The sequence below is a fragment of the Phocoena phocoena genome, chromosome 6, assembly GCF_963924675.1.
Source record: "Phocoena phocoena chromosome 6, mPhoPho1.1, whole genome shotgun sequence".
In the NCBI taxonomy this organism is placed as follows: Eukaryota; Metazoa; Chordata; class Mammalia; order Artiodactyla; family Phocoenidae; genus Phocoena; species Phocoena phocoena.
Window position 1 is genome coordinate 95897538 of NC_089224.1, and position 27604 is coordinate 95925141.

General features: G+C 56.2%; 1 protein-coding gene across 1 annotated transcript in view; it reads left to right on the forward strand.

The window, feature by feature from the left end:
• Positions 1-27604, forward strand: part of COL27A1 (collagen type XXVII alpha 1 chain) — a 141148-nt gene that overhangs the window by 92702 nt on the left and 20842 nt on the right. Inside the window, exons 29-45 of the mRNA XM_065878811.1 lie at positions 4956-5009; positions 5545-5589; positions 5675-5719; positions 6013-6066; positions 7180-7233; positions 8079-8132; positions 9303-9356; positions 11211-11264; positions 15442-15549; positions 19148-19201; positions 19313-19420; positions 20867-20920; positions 21915-21968; positions 25566-25622; positions 25810-25863; positions 26430-26483; positions 26766-26819. Of these exons, the coding sequence (XP_065734883.1) occupies positions 4956-5009; positions 5545-5589; positions 5675-5719; positions 6013-6066; positions 7180-7233; positions 8079-8132; positions 9303-9356; positions 11211-11264; positions 15442-15549; positions 19148-19201; positions 19313-19420; positions 20867-20920; positions 21915-21968; positions 25566-25622; positions 25810-25863; positions 26430-26483; positions 26766-26819 (1011 nt within the window). The remainder of the gene's footprint in view (positions 1-4955; positions 5010-5544; positions 5590-5674; positions 5720-6012; positions 6067-7179; positions 7234-8078; positions 8133-9302; positions 9357-11210; positions 11265-15441; positions 15550-19147; positions 19202-19312; positions 19421-20866; positions 20921-21914; positions 21969-25565; positions 25623-25809; positions 25864-26429; positions 26484-26765; positions 26820-27604) is intronic.

Here is a 27604-nt window from a genome sequence, read left to right on the forward strand (position 1 = left end):
TGGCTTCATGGCTCAATCAAGTAGGTCAAACAGACAGTACAGGGTCATTAGCACATCGATGGTGGAACCACAGGCAGCTTGGGAGCCTGGAGGAGGCACCTCGCCTGACCAGGGTACCAGGGAAGGCTTCAAGGAGAGGGTGATGCTTGAGCTGATGCCCGGTTCCAGGCAGAGGGAAAGCCTTAAGGTGAGAAGGAACGGCATGTTTAGGGATTGCCCACTGGTTCAACAGAGGGGCAGGAGAGAGGGATAAGAGCAAGAATTAGCAGGTGTCAAGCCAAGCAGGGCCTCAAACACCACAGCTAAGCCTATGGGCTATGTTCCCAGGGTAGTGGGGAGCCGCAGAGGGTTTTATGCAGGGCTGGCCCCGAGCACGGTAGCTAGAGGTAATCACTAGTACTTACTCTGTGCCAAGCACTATCACGTACATTGACTCAGCTACTCTTCAGCACTGCCCTATAATGTAGGTGCTATTCTTAATTCCCATTTTACAGATAAGGAAAGTTAAGGCACAGAGAGGTTAAGTCACCTGCCTCAGGTTGCACAGGTAGAAAGTGGCAGAACTGTGATTTGAACCCAGGGGATCTGATTCTTTTGCATACTGAAGGCGGGGAGGGCAGATGGAGTGGTTTCCTGCCCCCAGTGGGTGTCCAGGTGCCAGGCCAGGCAGCCTTGTGAGAAGGAAACAAGATGGCACAGTGGCCCAGGCAGCCCAGGCCTGATATTCAAGCTCATACCAGGTGATCCGAGATGATTATTCTCTTCTTGGCTGAATTTCAAGTAGTTTAAAAATTTCCCCTGAACGAGGTGCTCTGAGCAGTCTGCCTCGGAGAGGCGAGCCTTAGAGGCATTCCCCTGGCCTGGCAGGACCCCTCCCAGAGCCATGTCCTGGTCTCTGCGAGTAGCCGAGACCCTTTGGCAGCCGGGTTGCACCCTGACCCTCTGCACATTCCCTCCTGCCCGGGAAGCCAGGTTGGCTGGAGGCGGAGCTGTGCTGGCCCAGGCCCTGCCCCGCACAGCCTGCCAGATGCAGAGGCTCAGGCCTCCGTCAACTCACTGAGCCCCTCACAACCGTCGGACCACCCTTCCCGGTGGTGGCTTGAAGAATGTATCTCCTGCTTGAGGAAACCCAGGCTCCCAACCACATCAAAGTCTCCGGGGCTGGAAGGGGAGCTTCAGGAACATGAGCCCCGCCCCCTGCTGGGTTTGGCAGGAATGCAAAACCTGTGGGACCCACCCCCTGGGTCCCCTGCCTGACAGGCCACCTTTGGCCACTTCACAGATGGGGTCACTGAGCGGGGCGGCGGTGGGGGGGACTAGAGAGGCACCCGCTGAGCCTGTGAAAGACCTCAGTTCTGGGCAGGCCCCCTGTGCAGCTCCTGGCTTGCCCTGGGACCATAGCAAGGCCTTGTTGATCTCCAGGCCTCAGTTTCCCCGAGTGTGCTGTGGGAAATGAGCTTGGAGGTCTGCAAGGCCCTGCCTGCTTTTCTGCCCATGTGCAGGACGGGCCCTGCTGCCCAGCCCACTGCCCCCAGCCCCCTGCCCTGGGAAGAACGAGCACTAAGGGGTCGAGGCCAGGGCCAGGATGGGGCCCCAGACCCTCAGCTCTTGGTAGAGCTGTTGACCAGGGTCTGGGTCCATGGGCCACGAAGAGCTGGGGCTATGGGGTCACACAGGCATAGCAGCAAGTCTCAGCCTTCCCAGTTACCAGCTCTGGGACCTCAGGCCAGTTTCTTAACCTCTATAAGGCTTGGTGGATGACATTAGGAGCAAGTTGGAAGGAACCAGACTTTGAACCCAAGTCAGCTGAATGCCCAGTTTTTTCCACCACTACCTGTCATTGTTTATCAGTGTGGGAGTGAGCTCCCTGTCACAGGGGGTATGCAGATTAGAGCCCGGGGCAGGGTGTTGGAGAAGACAATGTCTAAAAGCCCTCTTACCCGGGAGACTCCGCTATCTCCCTCCAAAACCCACTTTGAGGGAGTCGTGAGGATTCTGTGATCCAGGTGCCTGACACTGAACTCTGCTCCTGTGAGTGGGACTTAAGAGCTCGGCAGACCTGGCCTTGAATCCCAGCTCCTCCCCTGACCTCGGGCAGTCAATTCGCCCTCTCTGAGGCCCCAGTGTTTCCTCTATAAGATGGGTCGGCAACAGAACCGACCTCTTTGGATGGCTGTGGGGATAGAATCCCTTTGCCAGCACCTCGAGTGGTAAGCACCTGGAAGGGCAGCGGTATGTAGCAAGGGCTGGGCACACGTTCACTCCCTTTCCATCCCTTTTTCACAAGAGCTGCGATTGGCCAGATTTGCTGTCCCCTGGGGCCCCTCCCAGCCAAGCCAGATGCCCAACCTGGCTGGGAGGCAGCCCCGGCTGTGACTGCAAACATCTTCCCGGGGAGTGGCTACAAGAGAACAGACCTGTGGCTCTGACAGAAACCCAGACCTGCCTCCAGCAGGGTGGGCTGGCCCGTGTTCATTTGGGGAAGGAGGGGGCAGGACTGAGGCACCCACAGGACAGAGGACGAGCTGCAGAGTGGCCCAGAGCAAGGGTTAGGCTGTGCACTGCCCTCGTGCCTCTCCCTGCACAGCGGAGCTGGGGAGGGAGAGTGGCTGGGGCCCCTTTGCCTCCTCCTCCTTCCAGGGAGGAAAGGTTAATCCTGTTTCCCCCCAGCCAGCCCCAGCTTCTACCTGAGCTCTCTGGTGGTCCGGGGGATAGCAGAGTCTCCCAGGTAAGAGGGATTTTAGATATTGTCTCCTCTAACACCGTGTCCTGGCCCTGACCTGCATACCCCCTGTGACAGGGAGCTCACTCCCACACTGAAAAATAGTGACAGGTAGTGGTGGGAAAAAAATGGGCCTCTGGCTGACTTGCATTCAAACTCTGGCTTCTCCACATACTAGCAGGGCAACCATAGGCTATTTCCTTATTTGTTAAATGAGGAAAATAGCTTTCACTATTACTGCTACTGCTGCTGTTGTCGCTGTTATTACTATTATTATAGATCTCATAACCTTCCTCCCAGCGAGGCTTTGATTCCCAGGAGAAACAGGGTGCCGTGTGATTCAGGCCAAGCCCTTGACACCTCTGGGCCTCCGCTCCACTCCCAGAGCTGTCCCTTTCCAGGAAGATTAATGCCTCAGGTAGAGACAGAGGTCAGGGGCCAGAAGCCATCTCTCAGGAGGGCCCAGATGCCCACCATCAGCTCAGCTTCTGTCCCGGCTCTCGTGACCTGGGATGCCCTACATCCTAACCTGTGTCCGTCTCCACCAGGCCCCTGTCCATGAGTCAGGGGCGGTAAGTCTAACACGTGTTCTGACAGTGTCCATCTGAGACTGAGGCCCAGGGAGAGGAAGGGGCTTTCCTGGGGTCACACAGCAAGTCGGTAGCAAAACCAGGACTTGCACCCACACCTTCTAATCAAACCTCATCTTGAACCCGTGAAAATTCTGAGCCTCGTATAAGCTGCCTATTACGAGGAAGGGAATGAATCCAGGTTTGCCAGGCCGTTGCTCTGCGCCCCTGCCCCTGGGGAGCCTGCAGCCCCCTCTGGAGGAACCAGATATTCTGAGCGCTTACTACATGCCGGGTGCTGAGCTGCCCGTGTGCATTATCTCCTCCTGCCTTGACGGGGAGATTTCTCGTCCCCATTTCAGAGATGGGATAACTGAGGCTCAGCAAGGAGCAGCCACTTGTCCCTGAGACACAGCATTTCCTGAGCAGCACTGTGCCTAGTGCTGGACCCCTAATAGATTCTGGGCCAGGGCCTGAGACACTGGGCACAAAGACTCCCAGCCCATGGTCTCCTGGCCCAGGGTGATTTCATCAATGTGGTGCTATTCAAGGCTGCAGCGTCGAGCTGAAGCAGCTGTAAGAAGAGTTGTCACTTTTTCTGGTTCAACTATTAATTGAAAATTTCCTTGTTCAATATTTAAATGATTTCTCCATGTTGCTTTTTCTCATCCCTCATATCCCCTATGCCCAGACGCTTCCCTGGCCCCCTTGTGTGCCTGGTCCCCTCGCTCCCAGGCTGGGGCGGGTCAGCCTCCTTCACAGGATCCTCTTTGTCTCCCCAACACGGCCTCTCTGGCCCCCTGCAGAACAAACACCACACTGTTCTCCATGGTGGACCCCAGGGGACCCCATCCCATCTGTGTCTCTCTGGGAGGCCCATGGAGGGGACATAGGGGGCAGTGGGTAGAACCCTGGAGGGAATACCAGCTGCCAATGTGCTAAGGGACCTTGGACAAATCACTTCCCTTGCAGGGCCTCAGTGTTACCATCTGTGCAGTGCGGGGAAGAGGGGATTCTGCCTGCCCCAGGGGCCTCTGAGTTCTCAAAAGACCAAGAATCCTGTCTCAGAGGTCAGACCTGAACCCAGAACTCCAGGGAACAGCTGCCCTGTCCTTGCCCCCTCCTCATGTGAGCTGGGCCAGATTAGATGCACATCTGGCTGGAGAGGGGGCTGTTCCACACATCTGGCCACGTGTAGACCCTCCCCAGGTCGTCCGTCCTCTGCCAGTTTCCCCTAAGGGCTGTGGTCCACAAACTGCTTCTGCCCCACGTGTGCTCTGGGAAGAGCAGGCGACAGCAGTCTGAAGACCTGGTTGTGGGGACTTGGCCACTTGTCTCTTGGTTCTGCCCTCAGTTTCTGCGTCCGTGGAATGGGTTGGCTGGCTGAGCCCCAGGGTTTCTTTAAACAGGGTTTAAATGCACCACCAGCCCCACTCCAGGACGGTAGGTCCCCTAGCCAAGTCCACCCATGTTACGCCCTGCGCAGAGCCATCTCAGCAGGCACACTGCACTGGGTGACCCACCTGAGGGTGGGGGTGCACAGGAAGTGCGAGGTGGAGGGAGCCCCCCGCTTGTGCAGGGCTCTGGGCAGCCCCGCCCTCCTGGTTCCCAGCCCGAGGGAGACCCCTACTGTCCACTGTGCTAGTCCCTTTTTCCTATTCCAGGGACCCCGAGGACCAGATGGACCAGCTGGGGAGCAGGGGTCCAAGGGTCTGAAGGTACCGACCCCCGTGGCCTTCCCTTCCTCTCACCTCCCGCGCTGGGTCAGGAACCCAGGAACCCCGGCTCACAGCCTCCTCAGTGACAGACCCCTTTGGGACAGCAGGGCATCCCAGAGAGGCTCCAGGGCACGTTCCTGAGAGCTCATCCGGCCACTCTTCCTGATGCTGGCAAGCCCCCAGCATGAGGGCAGGGAAGGGAGAATGAGCGATCAGACTGAGAGAGAAAAAGCACATGAATGAGACAGAGTGAGGAGGAATCACGCATGGCCTCTGACCCCCAAGCCCCTCGCGGGCCCCTGAGAGCCGAGACTGCTTCTGACCCCTTCAGGACCCGGGGGTCCTTGGTTCTCGGCCCAGAGCACCTGGTGACTATGGCGAGCCACTCCCCTGAGTTTTCCCGTCTGCACACTGGGGAGGGGGTGGATGCCATGACCCCATGGGTTCCTTATATCTCCTGTGGGAGCGGGTGTCCCTTCTCCGTGAAGGGTCCTCCCCAGCACCCTCTCCCAACCTCATGCTTTGCTTCCTGCAGGGCCCCGCAGGACTACAGGGCAGACCAGGCCAGCCTGGGCAGCAGGTATGTCAGGCCAAGGCTGCCAGCCCCTCTCCCCACTCCCTGCTTTGTCATACATGCTTCTAACAAACCCCAAATGTGCTTCCAGGGCGTGGCTGGCGAGCGAGGGCACCTGGGCACACGAGGCTTTCCTGTAAGTAGCACCGGTTCATGAAATTCTCTCCGTGGGACTTGGCGGGGAGAAAATAGCCTCTTTAGCCAAGTTCCCATCCTGTTGTGGAAATCCCGAAGGTTCTAGCTGCCCACTCCTGCCCTGAGGACTCTCCAGTATGTCTCCTCCCCTCTGGAACTCAGTCTCCCTTCTGTCACAGGGCAGAGGGTGGGGTCGGACCCTCATTTGCTACGACAGCTTGACGGAGACCCAGGGGACAGGCAGGGTAGAGAAGGACATGGAGGGACTAAGGTCACCTTTGTTTGTCCCTGCAGGGCATCCCAGGTCCCTCCGGCCCCCCAGGTACCAAGGGCCTCCCAGGAGAACCGGTAAGTGCCCTTGCCCTCTCTCTTTGCATCTTTGCCCCTGGCAGGCTGGTCTCAGCTGGGTCACCCACCCGGGGGTGTGGGTCCTGCAGTCAGACAAGGAGAGGGGCTGGAGAGGGACAGTGCCGGGGCTCTACCGCCCCGGGGGCGGGTCAGGGAGAGAGCACTGGCCAGGGAGGTCAGGAGCTCTGCGTTGAGTCTAAGCTCCCTTGCCTTCCAGCCTCAGTTTTCATGCCAGTAAGATGGGAATAATTGTTCCTACCTTTACACCCTGTTGTGAGGATGAATAAGAAGATGTGTGTAGAGTGTTTAGCACAGTGAGAAGCGGACGGAACGGAGTCCTTCAGGTCTCCGAAGGAGGGAGGGCAACATGAGAATAAACTAACACGCTGAGTGGGCACTGCGGAGTCCAGCGTGCCCAGAGTGAAGAGAGCTGGACCTCAGGGAAGGCAGGAAGAGGTCGCAGGGGCCAGTCACCCGAAGCTCCGGATGGAGTTTGCTGTTTGTCCCAATGGCAGTAGTGAGCTATTGAGAGGTTTGAAACAGAGGAGCCCTGCAGAAGATCTCACGGGAAGGGTGGGTTTGGGAGGACATCCCGTGTGTTGGGGAGCCCTGTGAGGAGGCTGTGGAGGGTGCTTCTAGTGGTGGAGAGGAGAGCACAGTCTCGGGGCCCAGGAGGAGGAATCTGGGTGGGGCAGGGGGAGGACTGGAGGCCGCGCTGTAGCCCCACGTCTGGAAGCTCAGGTAGACGCCCTTTTGAACAATGGACTGACCAAGAGTGAGTGGGTGAAAGGTCATTCCAGGCAGAGGGAACAGAGTGAGCAAAGCTTGGGAGCCCAAAGGCTTCTGAGCAGGGGAGGCTGCCCTGGGTCTTAGGTAGGTGACTAGGAGAAGAGGTGGAGGGGTTGGTGCGAGTGCACTGGACGGGGGCTGCGGGGAGAGCTGCAGGCACCAGGACCCTCAGCGAGGGGTGGGTGAGGGCCTGGGCTGCAGAGTCCCGGATTCTACGGGTTCTCTCCCTCACCCGCCCCTCCAGACTGCATTATTGAGCCTTAGACCCCAAAGAGGGCCCAGGCTGGCTTCTCCCAACTGTCTGTGTCTCTGTCTATCTTCCAGGGCCCTCAGGGACCCCAGGGGCCAATTGGCCCTCCAGGAGAGATGGGACCCAAGGTGAGTGCGGAGGACCCTTGTTCGTCCCGTGGTGCTGCTGGGGAGGTAATCAGCCCCTCCCGGCCGTCCTCCTCCAGGGCCCCTGTCCTGTGTACTGCAGAGACTGATGGCGAGAGGCCCTGGCAGAGAGGGTAGATCCACCATGACGCCGTAGGGTGAGGGGCTGGGCTCCCAATCCCAGGGGCAGCGGGTGGGATGCAGCTGTGCCAGGACCGGCATGGGGGTTGGCGGTGCCTCTTTTTCGGCACCATGGAGAGCAGCAATGCCCCCTGCCCCGACCCTGCTGGGATTTCACGCCGACACAGAGGTTTGACTGCAGAAGCAGTCCCCTTAAGGTCATGTAGCGAGGAGCTTGGAAGGGGCCTCAGACACCCGTGCCTCACCCAGAGGAGAAAACAGCCCCAGGGTTTATGCAGGGCCTGCAGCCATGCCAATGGTGGTAACTCAGGATCCCTCCCGCCCTTGTCATCCTGGCCCAGCTGCAGAGAGAAGGGCAGGAATCCCTTGGCCCTGAATGCAGCGTCCATTGGCTTCCTCCTCCGTTGTTACGTGAATCATGAAATTTTCCTCCGCATGCTTGCCAAGGGCTCCTCCTGGGTAAACCACACTCGTGGGGAGGGAGGGGCTCCAGCAGTCTCTGGGCAGCCCCAGCCCGGTCACCCTCATCTGCCTAGTCCCAACTCTAAGCTCCCAGAAGGCTGCAGCCTGCTCCCAGCTCTGTGTCTCTCACGCTGAGTGACCTCGGGCATGTCCCTTGCCGTCTCTGGGCCTGCCTCAGTTATCTCCTCCCTTACAACCAGGGCCCAGCCCTTGCTCTAGGAAGGACCAATGGCATTTTCTTGCAGGGGCCACCAGGTGCAGTGGGAGAACCAGGCCTTCCTGGGGAAGCTGGAATGAAGGTAAGGTGGGATGAAAGAAGAGAAAAATGGCTTGTTGAAACCAGCTCCCAGCTGGCGGCCCCATCGTCTCCATGGAAGAGAAACAGGCCTTTCTTGTGCCCGGGATAATGGGTTCTCTGTGCTCCCGGCTGGGGAGCAGGGCCTGGCCATGGCCACAGCGGATGGCCCAGCCAGCCCGGAGCCCCCATCCCTGCCCCCTGTCTGGCAGTGTTTTCTCTGGCACCTGCCCCACGCTGGGACGGCCATACCTCCTGGCCTCCTGCGATACCATCTGCATTTCAGCACTGGTGCCCCTCATTACCTGCAGGGAAACAGGAGCCCATGGATCCCTGGGCTCTGGGGGGAGACCCCTCCCCGCGCTGCTGTTGGAAGAGGACCTGCTCCCTATGCAGGCCCCGGAGGCCTGGGACTGTCAGTCTTGAGGTAGTTCCAGAATCCTTTGCTTGAATAATGCAGGAAACCAACCCGTATATAAAACAGGTAGTAATGGGATGGTTCTGGCCGCGGCAGGGCTGGGGGCTTGGAGCTCTGCCTCCTCTCTGTGCCCTCAGACACCAGCAGGGAGAGAGTGTAGCTTGGAAATCCCCACATGAGAAAGACCCTTCTGGGGTCTTTTGGAGGAGCTGGGTGACATTTATTCTGGTTCATTTAGGGCCTCTTCCTTCTTTGGGTTTCTCTCCAAGGTTCTCAGGGAGGGAGAGAAAAGAAGGTGGTCAGCCTCAGAGTTGCCATCTCTGCATCCGATATTCCCTGGAGCCAAACTACCCAGGTTTGGATCCTGAATCTGTCACTTACTAGCCTCATGAGCTCGGGCCGGTTACTTAAGCTGCGGTCCCTCTGTCTCTTCCTTTGTAAAAGAAGATATCTCTCCTGGCAGGGTTGTTGTGACAATTAAGTGTGTAAAATAAAAAGGCACTTAGAACAGCACTATGTAAGTGTGAGCTGAGCTGTGATGGTGGTGGTGATGCTGGCGGTCGTGATCCTGTCCAGGGCTTATTGGGAACAGGGGCTCTGGTTGGCATTTTACAATTTCTCTCTGGTCCTGGGGAGAAAGAGCTTCCTCAGCTCCACTCCCGACTCCTCCCACGTCAGAACCAGTGAGAACAAGAAGGTGAGGGCTGGGGCTGGTCCTATCCCCCCACCCATGGACTTGTGTTTGGCTTCTCCTAGGGTGACCTTGGGCCTCTGGGCACCCCTGGGGAGCCGGGCCTCATTGGGCAGCGGGTAAGTCAAAGCAAATTCATTCTCCCTGGAAAGTCCCACCCCTCCCTGGCTGTCTGGAGGGGGGAAGGGCTTTAGTCAGCTTCCCTGAGCCTCAGTTTCCTCAACTGCAGAAACAGACTGTGAATCTCTGCAGCCTTATCCAGTCTCCCTTGGCGGGCCAGCATTTCCACAATGCAGAGGTGCTCCTCAGAGAAAAGCATTCTGTGGTCAAAATGTTTGAGATTCTGCGTGCTCGGTGTTCCCCCTTACACATTAGCAGTAGCGTTTTCAAGGCTCTGAGAAGGCCTGCAACCAAGAAATTGGGGCTTGGGAAGGGTTAATCCATAGTCTCCAAACTTACTTGACCTCCAAGTGCTTTTATTGAAAAACACCTGTTACCATCCCTAAAACTGTTCCATGGAAGGTTATCTGAAAGGTTATCTTCCCCTTTACCAAAAGAAACCCACGGAGTTTGGCTTCCTCTGAGAAGGTTTGGGATGCCTCTGTGTCCACCTGTCTATGCTCTGTGCCTGATTTATAAGATCCCTGTCTGAATGGAGACCCCAGGGTGCTGTGAGAGATACAGAGCAGGCATCCTCTAGCATCTTTCAGATGGGGAAGGTACAGCCCAGGAGTGAGGGGGAGTTAGTGTGGGGGGGCTTGGCTCATGGAGACACCAGGCCCCCAGTCCAACTTCTCATTTGTCCCTTTTTCCAATGCCTCATGTTCCTCCCTGCCCAAAGTTAAGAGGCTCCTCAAGTTGAGTTAAGACATAGAATGAGAGGAGAGGGCCACAGGGCAAGAGAGGATGAGCATGGAGCTTGAAGTCTTCAGATGGCAGTCTTGTCTGTCAAGGAAGATTGAGCAGTACAGTTTCTTGGAGTGCCATGTTAAGAAGGATCCTGAGGCGCCTTCTGGGCTCACTAGGAAAGAGAATGACGTGCACTCACTTGATGCCCACTGTGTGCCAGGCACTTCACAGCAGTGAATAACAGAAGGCCCTGTCCTCATGGAGCCATATTCTAGGAGATAGATTAGTGATGTCTGCCATGGGCACAAGAGGGGTGGAATCTACACACCTGTCCTCCCATCTTTGCCATTCCTGCATCTGATGACTTCTGAGGCCCCTTCCAGCTCAGATGCTGAACAGCTCTGAAAAAGCAGAGAGAGACGCAAACTTAACTTGACAGCCGTTTAGATAACTGAGGCATCCAAGGGCATCTTTGGAGCTAGAAAGGCAAGCAGGGAACCTGGCTTAAGGTCAGATGGGATTCAGGGTCTTGGTATCATTCCCACACTTGCTGGCAAGAAAGTCTGAGGGATGGCCTCACTTTCCTCGTCTGAGAACTGAGATTCCACCAAGGCACCTCATGAGGGCTCGCTCCAAGTTCCAAGAAGAGTATATCTAATGGCTACTATTTGTGGGATGATTACACTGTGTCTCATAGGAACCCTTAAAGGAAGTGTATCAGCCCCATTTTCAGATGAGAAAACAGACACCCGTGGGGGCTAAGGAGTTTGCTTGTGGCCAGAATACCAGTGAATGGGAAGCCCAGTGGAGGCATCGAGATCTGTCTGACGTCAAAACCTTTTCAACCAGTAGGCTGCTCTACCTGCCCATTCCAACCAGCCCACCTAGACACAGGACCAGCACCTTCTAACTCGTGCAGCCCCTACCTCACCCCACCCCGCACACAGAACAGGCTGTGGCTTGGGGGTCTGCTCCACTGTTTACTGGCCGTGCCAGGCCTTCCAGGCCCCTCCTACCTGGAGATCAGGGGTTGGGGTCTTGTCCCAAGGAGGAGGAAGACGTAAAACACACTGGGACCCCCTCCCCAGTAATGTCTCCTCATCTTTCCCCACTACCCTTTCCAGGGAGAGCCAGGCCTCGAGGGTGACAGTGGCCCTGCAGGGCCCGATGGGCTGAAGGTAAGCGTCCTTCTGGTGCAGAGTCTGGGGGGAGAGAATGTTCTGGAACTGCCTTCTCCCTCTGCCCCCACTGTCCTCCCATCCAAGTCCTAAGTTTTCCCCCAGAAGCACCGTGTTCCCGTAAGCTCTGAGGTCAGCCCTCCTACTCCCAGGGAGAGCAGAATGGGTAGGGGTGAGCCCTGTCCAGCACCCGCCCTCTACCCTGCTCAGGCAAGACCAGGGGCCAGCCCCACCTTCCACTCCTCACTGCCACCCTTCTCCTTGAAACTGCAGCTTCTCTGGGCTCAGAGTGGTACCTGAATCCCTGCTCTGTGCCAGGCCCAGAGCCAGCAGCTTTGATATCTGTTATCTTCCACACATCCTAAAAGATGAGGAGAGCAATAATCACCACCCATGACCCATAGCCACTGTTTACGGAGAACAAGGCACATATGTATCAGGGACTGTGCTAAGCCCTTTGTATGTATCATCTCAATTAGTGCTATGGGGTAAAATCTGTCTTTGGATGAGGAAACTGAGACTCGGAGAGGTTAAACCGCTTGTCCAAGGACACAGTGCTAGTAATTGGCACAGGCAAGACCCAAGCCTCGGCTACCTCTCTGCACCATGCGCCCGTTCTAAAGGTGAAGAAACTGAGGCTCAGGCCGAGGTGTATTCATCTACAGTCTAGGGCCATGAGTGGAAAATCCAAAATTCAAACCCAGGGCTCACTGGCACCAAAGCATGTGGGCCTGACTCAGCCCTGCTGCATTCCATAGATTCATCTGTCAGCCACAGATGCTGGGGCCTTAAGGAGGCACCAGGGCTCCCCTAAACCCCTGGGCAGGTTCACTCTCTGACTTACCAGCCCTGGCCTAGTCCTGGACCATTAGGTGGGTTTTCCCCAGGGCTGACCTGTCAGCTGCCCAGCTCAGGATCCCAAGTGCCACATCCCAGCATTCCCTTTGTCAGCCATTGACCCTCCATGTGACCTCAGATAAGCACCCCTCTTATCTGAGCCTCTCTTGCCCCATCCCCAGACCTCCACCCACATAATTGCCCTGGGTCCGGGGCTTCCCCACCTCCCAGGGTGCCTCTGTGACAAGCCCCTGTCTGGCTTCCCATCAACCTGTGTTTTGCTTGCAAGGTCGAGAGCGCCCCCTGTCTGCCATCTGTCTACCTTCTCTCACCTCCAGCCCTGCTGTATCCCAGGGTGTAACTGGGTCTGGCTCCGGAGACCCAGAGCACTTGATGGCTTCTCCACACCCTTTGCCAAATGTCTGCATGAGTCGTGATGAATGGTGACGAACATTCTGGCTAAAATGCTTTGTGTACTCACCATACTTGCATCACCTGCCTTAAGAGCTTTACATGAATTAACCCATTTAATCCTCCCAGTAATCCTCCGAGCTGGATTCATTACCATCCCCACTTGACAGATGAGGAAACTGAGGCACAATGCGGGGACCTCCTTCGCTTCTGGGCAGCCACCTTTCTTCTCCTTGGAATCTTTGCTGAGGTGGAATGGGAGGGGGTCTTCCAGACTTGGGTGTCTCACACAGTCTTTCCTGCTCACTTGTCATGGCTCCTCGGCCCTGGCTGCTTCTCTCACTCCCTCCAAAGCCAGTGCCACCCTAGACCTTGGGCCGGAGTAGTCCAGCAGATGTACGGCATCTTCCCAGGTCCTTGTGTGAATCCAGGAGAGAATCTGTTTCCTTTATGGTATTTGTCCAAGCATCACCTTCATGGTGAAAACAACCTCTCGGACATGCACAGCACTTTATGCTGATTATGTCTTTTGAGATAACCAGCTGATGGTGGCAACAGTGGTGGTGATTCCTAGTAATAAGTAATGTTTATCCAGCGCTCGTGCACTGGATGCTATGCTAAGCTATCATTTACGTGGATTATCTCTTTCACTCCCCACAGTAACCCTTTGGTGCTTATTTTGCAAATGAGGAAACTTGCCCAAGTCACACAACTATTGAGAGGTGGCAGCAAGATTTGAATCCAGGGGTGAGGAAGGTATTGTCCCCTGAGCAGAGAACCTTGGAATTAGAAGGAACCAGAACCCAAGGTCTCACCCATGCTCTACCATGGATTCACATGTGGTACTAAGAAGTCTGTACCTCTCTCTGGGCCTCAGTTTCCCCATCTGTAAGTAGGAGGGTTGAGCTAGGCAACTTGTAAGGCTCCTCTCTGAGCACTGACAGATGTCCTGGGTTCTGGGATTCCCTAGCCCTCCACCCCCAGACCCCATTCTGCATGGGATCCACAGGGTCGCCCACCCCAGCTGTGTGGGAGCCCAGGCTCTGGGGGTCTGGGTAGTCTCTGGAGCCTGTGCCCCTGCAGGGCCCAGGCTAGGGCCCCTCACAGAAATCCAGCCCAGCCACCTGGAACGGGCTGCCTGCCTCTGAGAGCTAGGAGAGCAGGTGGCCAGGTTGACAGGCCAGAAGGAGAATCCTGGAGCCAAGAGAGTCTGCAAGTGGGGCATCAGGGCCGGCCCCGTCTCCCTGCCAGGCTGAGTTTGGAGTCTGAGAATCTCCAGAAGGAGAATCCTGGAGCCAAGAGAGTCTGCAAGTGGGGCATCAGGGCCGGCCCCGTCTCCCTGCCAGGCTGAGTTTGGAGTCTGAGAATCTCCGTGCGAAGGGACCTCAGACACCACCCTGTCCGACCCTTTCCTAGTGCCCAGATCTGCTCTGCACTGGCCCACACCTCAGCTTGGAGCTTCCCTCCCTCATCTGTATCATCTCTGGACACCTCTCATTGGGACGTCCTCCTGGACCGGAGCTAGAAACTACCCCGGCTATCCTGCTCCCCAGCTGTTCACGCCCAGAACCTGGGGCCCCAGCGGGACCAACCTGCGGGCTATGCTCTCCGCGGTCCGGTTCCCAGACTCCAGCTGCTTGCCCTGTGCACCGTGCTCTTTCTCCTGGACGCACACCGGTTTATCAGTGTCCCTCATAAAGTGTGGCACCGGAAAACAAAAATGGCAAAGACGCTCTCTGCCTCTCTGAACCTCTCCTCTGCCCACCCCTTCCTCCTACCCTTTCCTGGGGGCCTCTCTGTACCGTCACATCTCAGCCACATGCAGACTGGCTACAAGCCCCAGTGGAGGTGGCCTTGTGATGGGCGCTGCCCCGCTCCTCCCCCCCGCCACTGCCCCTGCTGCACCCCCTGCTCTGCTAATGGGGCCGAGGACAACAGCCCATGCCCCGTCCTGGCACAGCCTAGCCTTCCAGAACATGGCCTGGAATGGCAAGTGCTATGTAAGTGTTCGCTGCCACCCACTCAACAGGGGGAATGTACTGCAGCCAGCGAGAATGCGAAGGATGCAGGGCAGACAGCAAAGGGAGCGCGTACTCACAGTAAACAGAATAAGACATTAAAAAAAAAAAATAGGTGGAAACATGCAGTGCAGTTGGATTATGCCTTTGAAGCTGAATTTACTGTAGTGCAGTTGGATTATGCCTTTAAAGCTGAATTCACTAACTTCACTGCTGTGGAACAGTTGTTCCACTGATCTGAGCCTGGTATGTAGCAATCGAGACGATTACCTTCTACTTACTATTGTAAACTGTTTTGTGTAAGTGAGGGTTGAAAATACACCTCAGAAACATGGAAAGAGTTTGTTCCAAGGGGTAGAATCAGGTGAATTTTTTCCTTTATAAAAATTTCCTTCAGCTTCTTGGGACATCCTTGGCGGTCCAGTGGTTAGGACTCCACGCTTCCACCGCAGGGGGCGCGGGTTTGATCCCTGGTCGGAGAAATAAGAGCCCACATGCTGCGCGTGGCGCAGCCAAAAAGAAAAAAGAGAAGGGAAAAAAAAGTTTAAAAAAATTTCCTTCGGCTTCTTAAGACTCTTGTCCTCCCAGTGTGTCTACGGCCTTGGGGAGAAATCGTCCTACCCTCCCAACCTGTTTCTTTCCTGTAAACTCCACGGAGTGGGCGTGGTCAGGGTCGTCTCTTCTCTCTGAGCAGCTCCCTCCGTGGCCCAGGCATGGACACTAGAAACTGTCACGTGCTGTGTGCTGTCTCTACCAGGCTGACCCTTTTGGCAGAACCATCAGGGGAATCCAGGGGCAGGTCTGCCGTGGACATCCAAATGGAGCCCCGAGGTTTGGTGCCTCTGATGGACTTGGTGACATTTATTCTCTCTTTCTCTCTCTCCCCTCCTCCTCGTGCCTTTTCAACCCAGGGGGACAGGGGTGACCCCGGGCCCGACGGTGAACGTGGCGAGAAGGGCCAGGAGGGACTGAAGGGTGAGGACGGGCCGCCTGGCCCCCCTGGCATCACTGGCGTCCGGGTGAGTGCGCACAGCTGTGTGCCAGCACTTGGGGCTCCTGGGTGAGAATAACACTTGGGCCTGTTCAGGCAGTTGGGTGGGAGGTCTTTTGACAGCTGCCGCCAGAGGGTCTTGTGCTGTGATCCTTCCTTCACATGAGAGTTTCACGGAGAACCGACCTGACTGTGTCCCTCCCCGGCCTAACCTTCCCACGCCTCCCGAGTGCCCACAGGAATAACATCGGTCTCCTTAGCCTGGTTGCCGTGCCCTGCACAAACCTGGCCCCTGCTGACCTCGTCCTGCCCACCCCCACATTCAGCCACACTAAACTTAGCAGGAGAGGCACTGGCCCAATTCTCCATCAGCAACTTGCTGTGTGACCTTTCACTTGCCCTTGCCCTCTCTGGGCCGCACCCTTGGTATGATGAAGGATTTGGAAGAATGTGCACTGAGATCATTTTGAGGTCCAGTGTTCCAGGGGCTCTTTCTCAGTGAACTTTTGAGCATCTTGACTGTGGATGTGGCAGAAATAGCCCTGACCCAGAGTCCAAAGGCCGGGTTCTCGCTCGAGCACCCACTGTCAACGTGACTTTGAGCACATCACTGCCTCTCTCTGAGCCTTGTTTTTTTTTTCACCTGAAGAGTTGATGAAACTTTGGATAGGAAAGCACTTTATAAAATGCACCAGAAATATAAAAAATTATCTTTATGAATTTGGAGGAGGAAGTGACTGGAAGCTGGTGGTGGCGGTGATGGTGATGGTGGCGATAGTAGTGATGATGGTGGTGTTAGTGTGGTAGTGACGGTGGTGGTATTATTTTTGGTGATGGTGATGGCAGTGGCAGTGCTGTGACAGTGGCTATGGTGATGGGGATGGTGCTGGCGGTGGTGGTAGCAGTGTTTATGTCTGTATTTTGCTGTCACTGCCAGTCCTCATACACTGGAACTGGAAAGAGGTTCACTGGGACCAGACTGAGTGTGTGCCAGGTGACAGAGGTGATGAGAGGCCTGTATTTGAGTCTCTTTGGCATCAGGGCTGCAGAACAAGAATCTCCCGCTCTGTGGCCTGGAAACAGTGAAGGATTTAAAAATAGAATTTCATGAGCCATCAAAACCTTTCCAGAAATACATCTGTATGGATGGGGGCCCAGCAAAGGTCTTCATTCTGGCCGCACAGCCTCACCCGACGGGGTGCTCTAGCCCTTATTCAGGGATTCCCTCACCATCGGGGATGCTCTCAGCTGGAGAGGAGCTGTCAGAACAAGCGGCCAGCCAGCTGCCCTGTCCTGGGGGAGACTTCTGTCTCCCTGACCCTGTACTGAATTCTTGGTCACTGACTTGCTTCTCCTTCTGACAAGGGATCAGCCATTGCAATCACCTCATTCTGCTGGTAAATGCCACCAGCTCCTGTCATCATGATTCGAAACTGCCCAAACAGGACCAACCTAGGAAAAGGGGTGTCCCAGAAAGTAAGAATCCACATTTCATTCTACCTAGCTGGGTGACCCATTGACAGGGTCTTCATCCCCCTGAGCCTGTTTCTTTAGCTCTAACATGGGATAAATAATCCCTTCCTCCCAGCCCTGTGGCCAGAATTGGATGAGATATGATACGGAGTTCGGACATTGTGTCTGGCTCATCGTTGGGGCCATGATGATTATTTAGCATTTAATTACTGGAGGAGCAAAAGACCTTGAGATTGTCAAGTCCAATGCTGTCTGGTAGAAACAGAATAGGAGTTACATGTGTAATTTAAAATCTTCTAATAGTTATATTTTAAAAAGTCAAAAGAAATAGGTAAAATTAATTTTAATAATATATTTAGCACAATCTATCCAAAATACTAACATATCAACGTGTAATCAATGTAAAAAATCATTAATAAGCTATTTTGCATACTTTTTTTTTGTAAGTCTTTGAAATCCAGTGTGTCATTTACACTTAGAGCACATCTCAATTCAGATGCTAAATTTTCACTGGAAATACTTGATCTATATTTAGATTTCATAAAACATACAATTGAAAATGTAGATTCATACCCCAAGTTGTTCCAAAAATGTTAGAAGTTTTCCAGTCATTGAATTACCAGTTTAAAATTTTAAATTAATTAAAATTTAATGGATTAAAAATCCAGTTCCACAGTCACAATAGCCACATTTCAAGTGCCCAGCAGCCATGTGTGGCCAGGGGCCACCATATTGGACAGTGCAAGGTTAGTTCAAGACCTTCATATTAGAGGTGGGGAAACTGAGGCACAGAGAAAGGGAGGGACTTGTCTGGGGTCACGTGAAGACTCAAGCATCAGGATGCAGGGCACTCTGTGCTTGGTCCTTTCAGGGCCACTGTTCTTCCTACCCCTCCTCCATCACAATTAGTCAGTACTTCCTCTTAGAGCGCAACGCCTATTCCAAGGTGAGATTATCACCTCCCTCATCCTATAGCATGTGCCTCTGTTAATGAAGCCAAAGGGATTAAATCAAACCAGCTCTTTAGTGCTTACCAAGAACATAGATATTTTTCCCAGCTCCCTTTGAGGTTTAGGCTTTGAGGGGACTGTCCTCTGCAGGCAGTCTGGATGTCCCTTCAGGTCAGAAACACTGCCTGCCCTACCCACTACATCCCAGCCCAGTGGGGCCTGGGGCTAGGGCTCTCTTCTCTCGCTCCTGCGCTCTCATCTCTCTTGCACTCCCTCGTGCACACCTACACTCACTCAGCCCCAGTGAACTGAGTTTCCCTGACAACCGTGGAGACAGTTGGGCCCCCTGGGGCAAGGCAGGGGAGGGCAGCACTTTGGGATGCCTTTGGGAGAGGGAGCAGAGTGGCCTCTCAGAGGGAGTGGCCTGGGTGCCCCAGTGGGAGAGTAGGGAAGGGTGGCTGACCTTCCTGTCACAAAGAGCCACTTTGAGGAACCCCTCCGGCCTCAACCCCTGAGGGTTGAGTACCTCCCACCCAACTGCCTGAACAGGCCCAAGTGCTATGTCAGTGGGACATGGCCTCAGGGATTGTCAGAAGTGACACACAACATCTCAGAGATAAGGGCATACCTAGGAAACCTCTCCTGCCTGCCTGTCATCAGTGGGCACCCTGGACACAGAATCAGACAGATCTGAAGTTGAATCAGGGCTCTGCCTTGGACCAGCAGGACCCTGGGCAAGTCGATTCACCTTTAGGAACCTAGGCTGTCACCATTTACAGGAGGGGCTCTGAATCGGGCCTGAGGCTCAGGGTGGCTAGGAGGGTGGGACAGTGCCTGGCACATGGAGAGGGCTCAGTGCAGAGAGCTGCTCCCATTGGGACAGCCTGGGCACCAGCAGTAACCATGACAACAGTGATTTATCGAGCACTTACTTACTATGGACCAGGCACCTTGCAAGCATGATACTGTATCACCAGGTTGAATCCTCAGCTCTGTGAGGCAAGTACAACCACTGCCCCCATTTTGCAAAGACATAGACCACAGGGGGTGTGGTTACGCTCAGGGTCACACGGGTATTGAGTGCAGAATCAATCTGAACCCAGGCGGTCTGCTTCCAGAGTGAGCGCTCCGATACGCTTTGGATCTGCCTCCGTATTCTCTCATTTCTCATCTTTCTCTCTCTTGCCCTCCTTTTCCTTTCAGGGTCCTGAAGGAAAACCAGGGAAGCAAGGCGAGAAGGGCCGCATGGGAGCCAAGGTAGGATTCCCCCGCCTCCTGCTTGGGTCCACCATGTCCCTGCCCTGCAGCCCCCGCCCTTCCCTCCCCTCTGCTGGGGCCTGCTGACAGCCTGTCTCTCCTCCACTGCAGGGTGCCAAGGGCTACCAAGGACAGCTGGGTGAGATGGGCGTCCCTGGAGACCCGGGACCCCCTGGCACCCCAGGCCCTAAAGGGTCCCGGGGCAGCCTGGGACCAACGGTGAGAACTCTCTGGGTGGGTGGGGTAGGGGTCGGGCATGGAGCAGAGGGGACCGAGGGCAGAGAGGAAAGCATCGCCCGCCTCAGCTGTCAGCCAAACGCCTGTGTCCACTGTCCCAGCCACTTCTTTGGAATCATGGATCCCTTTGGGAACCTATAGAAGCTGTAGCCCCTCTCCCTGGAAATGTACACACAGCACAGTATTTCTGGCGATTTGAAGGGGTCTGTGGGTCTTCTGAAGCCCTTTATAACCCCCTATTATCAAGTTCTGCTATTGGGGTGTAGAGAGGGGACCAGACCCTTGGGAGTATTTTTATTGAGCAAGGAGTTTTCCCACTGGAAAGAGGTTCGTGGGGGTCACGGTGAAGCTGCTGCAGATCCCTGGGTGGCTCTGAGGGGGGCCCGGCCCGTTGCCAGCCTGCCCTGAAGGGAGGGTCCCTGAGGGGTTTTACTGCTGCAGGTAGAGGAGGGCCCCAACAGGAAGCAAGGGAGGGGGCAGACACGGGTGATGCAGTGTCTCTGAGCTGCCAGTGCGTGCCAGTTAACAGCTGTGCTGGTTTGTGGCACTTGTAAGATTCCGTGGTATAAATGCTAGTACGATGGCTGATGTCAAGCTGCCAATGCGATGTTTTTTTGTTTTTTTGGGTTTTTTTTGCGGTACGCGGGCCTCTCACTGTTGTGGCCTCTCCCGTTGCGGAGCACAGGCTCCGGACGCGCAGGCCCAGCGGCCATGGCTCACGGGCCCAGCCGCTCCGCGGTACGTGGGATCTTCCCGGACCGGGGCACGAACCCGCGTCCCCTGCATCGGCGGGCAGACTCTCAACCACTGCGCCACCAGGGAAGCCCCAGTGAGATGTTATTGAAAGCAGACTTGGGAGGGGATGGGTAAGAGAGCTCCATGATCTGGTATAGTCGGCCCCCGAATCCGCGGGTTCACATCTGCAGAGGGTCCTGGAACCGATCCCCTGCAGATTCTGGATACCCAGGGACGACTGCGTTTCCGCCACACAGATTCAACAAACAGAAATAACCTCATGCGCATAGATAACAGTAAAGTGTAGTAAACCAACTAGGAAGGGATGAGTTTTGAACATTTGTCGTCTATGTTTTTAATATAATTAATTGATTTATCTGTAAGTTCATGTAATTTAATTTTTCACCATGGTTTTGTTTAATAATTGGCTCACAAAATTGGGGAAAATTTAGCAATTGGCTCTCATGAACCACTGGAGCCGGAAGAAGGAAGGGCTGTGCGGGAGGAGAAATGCTCCAGAGAGGAGGGGACAGGTACCACTTGCTCTCCACCTGACTCTCCGGCCTGGGTTCTGGGCAGAGCGGATGCACCAGGCTGCTGGGCTGAACTGGGCCGGAGCCTGCGGGAGAGAGTGCCCGCGTTCCTGCCCTGAGAGCGGCGCTCTGTGCCAACGTGGGTCTTCTCCTCTCGTAGGGTGCTCCAGGACGGATAGGGGCCCAAGGAGAACCGGGACTGGCTGGTTACGATGTAAGGAAATGTCACCTCCCCCTCTCCGGAACTCTGCCCTGCAGGCCTGGACTCAGGCCACCTCGGCTGCTGCGCCCCCCTCCTCCTAGCTGTAGGGCTGGCCCTCGGGCCACTGTAGGCAGATTCACGGTCTCCTTCGCCCCAGGGAACACCTGGGTCCACAGACCGGGGTGGGGTCGAGAACCACCTGTGGGCCAGGCAGGGGTGGGGTGGACAGAGGAGGACCTCCCCGCCAATCCCTGGCCTCGCTGAGTCCTTCCTTCCCATGGTGGGTGCCGTGCACACCTCGCGTCTGAGCTTCACCGCCGCTCTCTGTGGAAGGGATGGGTCTTAGCCCATTTTCACATCCAAGTTGGCAACTCCCCTCTCAGAGGTTGCTGAGCCAAAGCCATGTTACACATCTGGGAGCCTAGGCCTCAGCGAGGCATGGGGCTTGCTCAGAAAAGGAGACAGGCTCGGGGAGGCTAAAGAATGTGTGCGCAAGGCCTGACAGCTTAAGTTTGAAGGTGAGATCCAGTGTCTGAAAGAGATACTGCAGGGAGGGGAGGAGAAGCAGAGGGCAAAGGAGAGGGAGACTGGAGAGTGGGTGCTGGGAGCCCAAGGGAGAAGTCTTCTTGTGCAGTTCTCACCCCGGCCTGGGGAAGCCCTCTGAGGCAAGCATTTTGCCCCCGGCCTCTGCCGCATCCCAGAAGACACAGCTGGTTCTCCCGAGATCTGGTCCCAGGTCTGCTCCAAGATGGCATGAGCAGAGCCTTCAGCCACTCAAGTGGACACCCCTTAGAGGTGTGTCTGGGACCGACATGGCATGTCTGGGAGGCCAGGGCTCAGAGAGGCACACGGCCTGCTCAGATTCACATGGCGAATTGGGACAGAGCCGGGACCTGATCGCATAGCCCAGGGTGTTTCCATCTTTGAGTTCTTGTCCTTCATCACCTGTCCCTCCCGACTCCTCCCTCCCCCATGCTCTCACCTCCTGCCGTCTTGTTTCCTGCAGGGACACAAAGGCATCATGGGACCCCTCGGACCTCCTGGACCAAAGGGCGAAAAGGTGGGTGTCTGGTCCTGGGCGGCAGCTGCTTTCTCATATCCGGGGTTGGCGGGGGCAAGCCCCTGGGCCACTGCGGCTGGGCTAGCGTGGGTTCACAGCAGACTCATCCCTGCTCACGCCTTGGCCAGCTAGGAGGCCAGTGTCACCCCAGCTGTGGCCGGCAGGCAGGAGCCATTAGACCTACATTTAGCACAGGTATATTGGGTGCCTGGCACCAGAACAAACATGGACGCAGTTCCTGCCTTCCTGGAGCTTCTGGTTGAGCCAGGGGAGATGGACATCAGTCATGTAACAATGCCATGCCATCATCTGTGTGAACGTGGGCATTGAAGCCTCACTTGTGAACGAGATCACCCAGTGAGAGCCAGGAGGGGGCTTACGATGGAGAGTGAGAAGTACCTGCATTTCGAGGCCAGGAACCGCCCAGGCGGAGGGAAGACGTGTCCAGGTGCCATGCCTTGGCTCCATATTCGGTAGAGGACAGGAACTGGTAGAAGGAACCTTGCTGATCACCGTGGCCCGCCTCACTATGCAGGTGGGAATGCGGGGGCCCAGAAGTTTGAGGGTCACATTGCAAGGCAGCACCAAGCTGGCCCAGGACCCAAGTCTCTGATTCCTACATTAGTGGCTCTGAGCCCCTCCTTCCTTTCCTCCCCCTTCCCCTGAGGGGTCAGCTGGAACGGGCTCCTAGCAGGCGCCCCACTGCTGTCTCTTTGCCCCCCTGCTCACCAACCCGCCTTTCTTTTGCTGAGTCAGCTCCCCACTAACTACATCTCGCTGTTGGGTGAATCACCCTGGCCTGGTTTGCCGTCCAGCTGGCCCCTTCCTCCTGCTTGGAGAACAGATCTGCAATCAGAGCTGGCCACAGGCTCTGACACATCCCGCAGGAAGCTGCGGAAAGTGTCTCTCAGAACCCCGAGTCCCTCCTCGGCCCTCACGGTCTGCCGGGGCTGGTGTAGGAGGGATTAACAGGGAGCCTGAAACAAGAGGGTGCCTGCACTCTGGGTCGTCTGCATCCCCAGAAGCAGTTCTTGCGGCTGCTGAGAACTGGCCACTAACCCCAGATCTGCCCTGATCCTGGGCCTTGGGCAGGGCCCCAGCGTTCCCCGAGCCTTGATTGCCTCATCTATTAAGTGGATGGGTACCTCGGGAACACGAGGCTAAGGAGGGCATCACATATATGTCAGCCAGATGCACTTTCTGACATAGGTATTATTATGAGTGAGCGCATCATTCATCTGCTAACCAACAGGTATTTATGGATTTATAATGATTTATTTAGTATGTTCTCGGCCCTGAGCTAGGGGCTGTGGAATGATGCCCTGAAGAGCTCAAAAATAAAAATACTCACAGGACTGAATAACCACAGCTGGATGGAGCTTGGCGGCAGGTGTGGGGGGTGGGGAGAGAGCAGGTTCCTGGCGGAGACCCCCGAAGCAAAGCTCTCCACCAGGATTTCTCCATAATCATTACCATGACCCTGGCTCAGAAGTGTAAGGGTCCCACCTGACAGGTGGGGAAACTGAGTCTCCACGACGCTTCAGGACTAGCTCAGGATCAGTGGGAGGTGTGGCAGGACCAGATCCAGACTCTGTCTGATGCCAGGCCTTGCTTTTCCAGCCAGAAACAGACACTTAGATGAGCCAATATATCGTTCAACTTGGAATTTCCCTGTGGGGCATGGGCATTTCTCAAAGGTGGCGGCCAGAGGGACTGGGGAAATGGGATAAGACTCTGAGAACAAGGAGAAAGATGGGGAATGGGGGGACCCTACCAGCTTTCAGGTGCTAAAAAATGCATCCCCAAACTTCAGCCACAATGTGGGGGAGGGGGGAGATCTGTAGAGCTGGCTTTTGGCCTCAACATCCCCTTGAGTCTTGTGTGGCCTTGGTTAAGACCCTTCCTTCCCTGGGCCTCATTTTCTCCATCTGTAAAATGGGACCAGTGGTCACAGCAGCATAGAGGTGCTATATGGATTTCATGAAACCACGTATGAAACATACTTCATGAAGTGCCTGGCACATAGAACACACTAGGTAAACACTGCCCCCTTCTCCGACACCCCCCAGCCCAGCTATCTCCCTCCACCGTGGGATGGAGCCCTGGGACAAAGAGCCATAGAGAGTGGTCAGGGAGGAAAGGGAATCCCCACTCCTTGGGCCACCCACCCCCCCTTCCCGGGTACGACTGGTTCTAGGCCTCGGGCCCAGTCCCTCATGCCTTCGATCTCTGCCCACAAGAGCCACAGAGGCCCTGGGCCAAGGCGTACAGCCACCAGCCCTCCGGACTGATTCGGGCCTGGGACAGGCTCCAGTCCCAGGGATGGCTCTCCTCTCCCCTGCCTCTCAGGCCTCCCCTTCAATCCCTGCCAACAGCGAGGGGGCTCGGAGGTGCCCTGGCTTGAGCCCCCTGCCCAGAATGCACCCCCATGGGAGGTGACACTAATTGTCTGGGGCTGGAACGTTCTGAGCCCTGAGGTTCTGCCACTTGCTGTCCTGCTTACACCCTCCTTGTAGCTGGCACATGGTGTCCAGCCACCTGTCCTGTGGGTAGCCCAGGGCCTGGCGTGGCCTGCCGCGGCCCGAGGACCTCGGCTCTAAACTCTGCTCCTCCGGCGGTCTTCCTGACCACCTCCATGCCACACAGCCTCCCTGCTGTTATGATTATCAACAACAGCGATTTCTCCCGAGGCTCTGCTCTGTGCACAGCAGCACGCCTTTGCTCACTGGGTCCTCGGAGCAGTGCTGCGAGGCCTGACAGTCCCGTTTTGCAGATAGGAAACTGTCATATGAACAAGACCTGCAAGTTAGCCGACTGCTGCGTGCCATCTGGGGCAGCCCAGGGCCTTCTCTGGGGCTCCCGTCGAGGGTTGGACGTTTGTCCTGAAGCTGGTTCTCGGCCCACTTTCTCCCAGCAAGGGTCAGAGAAAGGGACTGTGTCATTGGGGGCTGAATGACTGAGCAGCTCACACCATCTCTTTGTGCCTCAGTGTCCTCAGCTGTAAAATGGGGAGAATAATATCACTTACTTTGTAGCGTTGTTGGGAGGATTCAGTGAGCGCCTGTGTGCGGCCGTGGCAGTGCCCATGCCTGCCAGCTGTTGGAATTATTGTCACTGCTGAGCACCATGCAGGGACTTCTGCATCATTTCATGGAATTCCCCTCCACTCCGCATGGGTATTGCCATTGTCCCCTTCACCCCTCCTCACTCTGATTCCGCAGCTGAGAAAAAGCTCTGAGATGGGAACGGACCTGTTGAAGGTCTGGGCAGCTGGTCCCCTGCAAAGCTGGGTGTGACCAGGGTCTCTGCTTAGCTATCCCGTCTGACAGCCTGAGGGCATCGGCCTGGCGGTGTCCAGCAGCGGGGAGGGTAAAGAGCACCGTTCTGTGTTCTGCATTCCTGGTCCCATGCCCAGGTGTGCCTTTGACCCCACATCTTCCCCTTCCCTCTCTGGCCTCAGTCTTTCTGTCTGTAACCCTAAGTCGGCTGGACCTCGTCTCTGATGAAGGCCCTTTTGGCCTCAGTGCAGAGTGTCTGGAATTCCCAGAATTCACCAGGAGCAGGAGGTTTGTCCTAAAGCTAGTTTTGTGTCCACAGGGGGAGCAGGGTGAGGATGGCACGGCCGAGGGGCACCCCGGGCCACCTGGAGATCGGGTAAGACCCCCACCCCCACTGCATCCTGTGGACCAATGCCAGGGTGGAGCCCCAACCTGGGAGGGGGCGGGGAAACTGAGCAGGGGCGAGGCTGCTGCGAGCTTCACGAGGTTGTGGCCTAGGAGGCCCAGGTGTGGCATCCCCTGCACCCAGTGGCCCATTTTTCATTGTTGTCCTTGTCATTTAGGGCCCTGTGGGTGATCGAGGAGACCGCGGGGAGCCAGGGGACTCTGGATACCCTGTAAGTATCGGAGCTCCTACCTGCTGGCAGCATCAGGAGTGTTGTAAGAGGGCATTCCTTGGCCTCTGTTTCCTGCAACCTAGAATTAGAACAGCCTTCGCCAGGAAACAGGCCTGTCCTTCCACCATTAGTGCCCAGGCTTTAAGCACAACCCTCCCCCTCCCCGCAAGGGCTCAGGGCGTAGTTCATGCTGAAAGGGGAAGGGTCCGAGATCTTTCCTGAGGGAGGGAGAGGATGGGCGGGGCGGGGGGGGAGACCTCTCCCCTCCAAGAACCGCAGTGTCCCCATCTGTGGCCGAGAACAGCTCTCCCAACAGAAGTAGTGTGAACAAGCCACTGAATGAGCACCAGAACCCCCCCAAGCTCCGCCCACCTGCCAGCCCCCTGGGCTCTTCACCGCCCCACCTTCACCCCGCCCCCTCCCGGCAGGGTCGTTATTTCACCCATTTTCTAGATGAGGATGCTGAGACTCGGGGACAATGACACATGGCTAGGAAGAACAAGGGCTTTCTGGGGTCCTCCCCCGCCCAAAATGAGCCCCCTCACCTGTATCTCCTTGACTTCCAGGGACAGGAGGGTGTACAAGGCCTCCGTGGAAATCCAGGCCAGCAGGGCCAACCCGTGAGTGGTGCTTCCCGTCCTATCCCCCTCCTGCCCTGAGTGGGGTGGTAGAGGAGCAGAGGGGGAATTAAAGAACTGGGCCTTTTAAAGCTTAAAGGGATCCTCCCTGCAGGAGGGCCTGGGGCAGCCCATTCTGGTTTCTCCTGCCCTGACCCTGGGGGCACCCCCAGAGCCTGCACCCCCAAACCCCTCCCCACACCTCCCCCCTCCAGGCGGAGACTGGCCACCCTCCCCAGGAGAGAATCCTGGGGCTGCCTTGCGTCATCTCACCTTGGTTTGCAGGGGCATCCGGGACCCCGGGGACGGCCGGGCCCCAAAGGATCGAAAGGGGACGAGGTAAGAGGCCCTGACGTCCACAGGGAAGGGAAAGAGACTGGCCCAGGCACACAGCGCAGGGGAGGGAGGGCTGGGGGTGCTGTGAGAAAGAGAGGGAACCACAGGGAGGGGCCCTGCAGGATGTGGCCTGGCCAAGATCCCTTCAAACAGCCTGAGGGAGGGGGGATGACCAGCCCCATTTATAGGGCCTCCCGGAGGGAGACCACCTGTCAGGTCAGCCAGCGGTATTTGAACCCAGGGCTGTCAAGATCCAAAGCTGGCCTCTCTTTCCACCATGCCACACTGTAGAATGAGAAAACTGGGAGAAGTGAAGTGAGGGGGTGTGGAGGAAGACCTGGGGCTGGTGATGCCCGTGGAAGAATTCAGAGGCGGTGGAGAGGAGTTTCCTGCCTTGTACCCAGGGCTCCTGCATCTGCCTCCACTGAGGTTGGGCCAAGGCTGCCTTAATGCCCTCAACTTCCCCCCAGGAGTGCACCCCTCCACCCGCAGAGCCACCCCCCACCCCTCAGGAATAGCCAAACCCATGGGGATTAAACAGACCAGCCAGCCGTGGGCTTCACTCCCACCAGGAAGTTGCCAGGGCCCGGAGCCTCTGCAGCAGGGTTGCCAGTGAGGGCCCAGGACCCAGGGTTAGTGACAGCCTCGACCTTGGGCTTCTGAGTTAGGCTGCTTGGGCCCATTTGCAGATTCAGATGCCAAGGCCCAAGAAGTGGAGGGGCAGGGCCCGGCTACAGAAGGACCCCCTTCCAGAGCGCCTAGTGTTCTGCGCCTCCTCCAGGAAGCCT